At 44.8% G+C, this 3,942-nt stretch overlaps 1 protein-coding gene across 1 annotated transcript in view; it reads right to left on the bottom strand.

The window, feature by feature from the left end:
- LOC125044905 (diuretic hormone receptor-like) overlaps nucleotides 1-1,679 on the bottom strand; it is a gene marked incomplete at its 3' end in the record, with an annotated part of 8,724 nt that extends 7,045 nt beyond the window's left edge. The window contains exons 1-5 of the mRNA XM_047641868.1: nucleotides 1,538-1,679; nucleotides 1,219-1,281; nucleotides 921-1,050; nucleotides 557-650; nucleotides 81-175 (exon numbers count right to left, since the gene is read on the bottom strand). Of these exons, the coding sequence (XP_047497824.1) occupies nucleotides 81-175; nucleotides 557-650; nucleotides 921-1,050; nucleotides 1,219-1,281; nucleotides 1,538-1,679 (524 nt within the window). The remainder of the gene's footprint in view (nucleotides 1-80; nucleotides 176-556; nucleotides 651-920; nucleotides 1,051-1,218; nucleotides 1,282-1,537) is intronic.
- Nucleotides 1,680-3,942: the final 2,263 nt, after the last annotated feature.

Genomic DNA, 3,942 nt, shown 5'->3' with positions numbered 1-3,942 from the left:
TTTCCCAACCCCGGGGCCGGGGGCGGAAGGATGGGAAAAAAGGGGGGGGTGGGGGCGGGGGGGGGGGGGCCCCCAACCTTTCTATGAACATCCAGGAGAAATTGGCGAGGTGGAGGAAATGGAAGATCAGGACGAGGCTGCAGAACAGCTGTCCTCCGACGCCCGAGGTGAGCATCTGTGCGGGTAGAATGCAAATGATGAAACGTTCTTTTAATGGCAGAAGAGCAAAACAAAGCATGGAGTCTTTATAGAAGTGATAATATAAAGGTACTCCATGTCTAACTGAGTCCTAAGTTGTAGTGTTTCAGGTTCATCAGCAAGCGTTGAAAGTTGAAATTGTAAAATGCTTAATAGCTGATATAGACTGGAAATTCTGGAACGAATGAAAATCAATATACTATAAATACCTTTAAATATTGGTTTACATTACCTTTTAGCAAATACAAAACGTACAAAGGTGACTATATTATAAATGCAGGAAACACTTCCCTAAGAAAGAGAAAAGGCGGATCAGGCTTTCTAATAATACGCCGTGTGGACGCACGAATGTTCTCACCTGGGAGGTAGCGGCCAGGAGCCAGCAAGTGTCTAGCAGTAAGTAGGTGAGCATCAGGTGAATGTGGATCGTATTACGGACACATCTCAGGTCTCTGCGGGGAAAGGAGGCAACCACGCCAAGATATAAACACCGAGTCAGTCAAGGAATCAGTATGAGTAGAGAACCTAGATAGATTCTTTGTCCTTTGTTATCTTCTTCCAGGTATTGGAACAAAGGGAATATGGCCACTAAGCACCAGTAAGACAAAAAGTGAGTACAAAAACACTGCTCCTTTGAAACTCGTGAGCGAGGGCCAGGAACAGCGGATATATCAATTTTCTCATTACCGTAGTATTGTATTAACCAATCGTTTAGCTCTTACTTGAACCTGATGAAGATGAAGAGGCCAATACCCAGCGCAGCCACAGAAACAGCATAGCCTAGTAGGTGCAGTGTTGCTAAATTCTCCGATAGGGTGACGTCTCTCATTCCGCCCACTATGATTCTGTCGGCTATTTAGAAACACATAAAATATGTCCCCTAAAGTAATGCATATTATGTGGCTACACGCTCTAGTTTACATCTGTATATTTCACACACTGATATAGGGCTTCATATATACATGCTCAGTGTTACAAAGCGCCTACTCGTGCTGTGAAGGGAAGGGACGATTGGCTGACAAGCACTGTAGTTACTGCGGGGCTCCCAAGTTCCGTCGCTTTGGCAGAAACGGCTCACGTTGTCTGTTGATGAAGCATAACTCAAACTTTCATATGGCAGCCGGACTCTTATTATAAAAGTCCATTATTAACAGGTTGCATTGCTGAGAACCTGTACGAATACAAACTTTATTTTTTTCCCACGAGGAACACAGCTAAGTTCGAAATGCAGCAAAATGATCCACGCGCCCCCCCACCCCCCCAAATACACGTACTAACCAACAGTACTTAATAGTAATAACCTAAGAAGAAATGGAAGTAATGATAATAAGAAAAATACCTCTCTGGTCATAAAAAACGCCATGTAACTCCCTCATGCACGGCAGGTGGACGGTGGTGCCGGGGGACGCGAAGGGCCAGCACGTGACCCGGTCCCAGGTCACAGGGCACAGCGAAGAAAGGTTGTGACCTCGACCCAGCATCTCGGCACTCTCGTTGAGGCGGCGCTCGAAGCACCTCAGGAATCCTGGGTCCTCTGGGGGGGGGGGGGGGGGGGAGAAGAGAGAGAAATGGGGGGAGGCGAAGGGAGGAAAAGAGATAGAAGGAGAAGGGATTGAGAGGGGGAGGAAAAAAGGAGAGGAGAAGGGAGGGGAGGAAGAAAGGAGGAGAAGGAAGAGTGAGAGGAGGGGGAAAACGAAGGGAGGAGGGGAGGGAAAGAAAAAGGAGAAAAGGGAGAGATTGAGAGGAGGAGGAAAAAAGGAGAGGAGAAGGGAGGGGAAGAGGAAGAGGAGGAATAGAGGAAGGGGGATTGATTGGGAAGATAAGAAAAATAGGATGAAGAGAAGAAGGAAAAGAGAGAAAGGGAAAAGAGTAAAAGAGAATAGAAGGAGGAACATAGGGGGAAAAGGAAGGGGAAAGGAAAGGGAAAGAGGAGGAGGAGGAAGAACAGACAGAGAAAACCAGGGGGAAGGGGGGCGAGGAAAATAAGAAGGGGTCAGATAGTGCAACAGAAAGAGAAAGAGGAAGAGCAGATAAGAGAATAACAACGGAAGAGAAAGAGGAAGAACAGATAAGAGAAGAACAAAGAAAGAGAAAGAGGAAGAACAGATAAGAGAAGAACAACGGAAGAGAAAGAGGAAGAACAGATAAGAGAAGAACAAAGGAAGAGAAAGAGGAAGAACAGATAAGAGAAGAACAACGGAAGAGAAAGAGGAAGAACAGATAAGAGAAGAACAAAGGAAGAGAAAGAGGAAGAACAGATAAGAGAAGAACAACGGAAGAGAAAGAGGTCAGAAAAGATAAAGAGCAAGGAACAAAGAGAAAGCACTCATTGTCATTCATCAGTGTCACTCACTCAGTATCACTCAATAATGTCACTCACTCAGTGTCAATCACTCAGTGTCACTCACTCAGTATCACTCAATAATGTCACTCACTCATGTCACTCACTCAGTATCATTCACTCAATGTCACTCACTCAGTGTCAATCACTCAGTGTCACTACTCAGTGTCACTCACTCTGTGTCACTCACTCAGTGGTCACTCACTCATTGTCACTCACTCAGTGTCAATCACTCAGTGTCACTACTCAGTGTCACTCACTCAATGTCACTCACTCAGTGTCAATCACTCAGTGTCACTCGCTCATTGTCATTCATCAGTGTCATCACTCATTGTCATTCATCAGTGTCACTCAATCATTGTCATTCACTCATTGTCATTCACTCAGTGTCACTCAATCATTGTCATTCACTCAGTGTCACTCACTCAGTATCACTCAATAATGTCACTCACTCAGTATCACTCAATAATGTCACTCACTCAGTGTCACTCACTCATTGCCATTCACTCAGTGTCACTCAATCAGTGTCACTCAATCAGTGTCACTCAATCAGTGTCACTCAATCAATGTCACTCAATCAGTGTCACTCACTCATTGTCATTCAATCAGTGTCACTCACTCATTGTCACTCATCAGTGTCACTCACTCAGTGGTCACTCACTCAGTGTCACTCATCAGTGTCACTCACTCAGTGTCATCACTCAGTGTCACTCAATCAGTGTCACTCACTCAGTGTCATCACTCAGTGTCACTCGCTCATTGTCATTCATCAGTGTCACTCAATCAGTGTCACTCACTCTGTGTCACTCAATCAGTGTCACTCAATCAGTGTCACTCAATCAATGTCACTCAATCAGTGTCACTCAATCAGTGTCACTCAATCAGTGTCACTCAATCAGTGTCACTCAATCAGTGTCACTCAATCAATGTCACTCAATCAGTGTCACTCAATCAGTGTCACTCAATCAGTGTCACTCAATCAGTGTCACTCAATCAGTGTCACTCAATCAATGTCACTCAATCAGTGTCACTCAATCAGTGTCACTCAATCAGTGTCACTCAATCAGTGTCACTCACTCAGTATCACTCAATAATGTCACTCACTCAGTGTCATTCACTCATTGTCATTCAATCAGTGTCACTCAATCAGTGTCACTCAATCAGTGTCACTCAATCAGTGTCACTCAATCAGTGTCACTCAATCAGTGTCACTCATCAGTGTCACTCAATCAGTGTCACTCAATCAGTGTCACTCAATCAGTGTCACTCAATCAGTGTCACTCAATCAGTGTCACTCAATCAGTGTCACTCATCAGTATCACTCAATAATGTCACTCACTCAGTGTCAATCACTCAGTGTCACTCAATCAGTGTCACTCAATCAGTGTCACTCACTCAGTGTC

Source organism: Penaeus chinensis, chromosome 36 (genome assembly GCF_019202785.1).
Source record: "Penaeus chinensis breed Huanghai No. 1 chromosome 36, ASM1920278v2, whole genome shotgun sequence".
NCBI lineage: Eukaryota > Metazoa > Arthropoda > Malacostraca > Decapoda > Penaeidae > Penaeus > Penaeus chinensis.
Note: the sequence above shows the minus strand (reverse complement) of the source record. Positions and strands in the feature narration are given on the sequence as shown.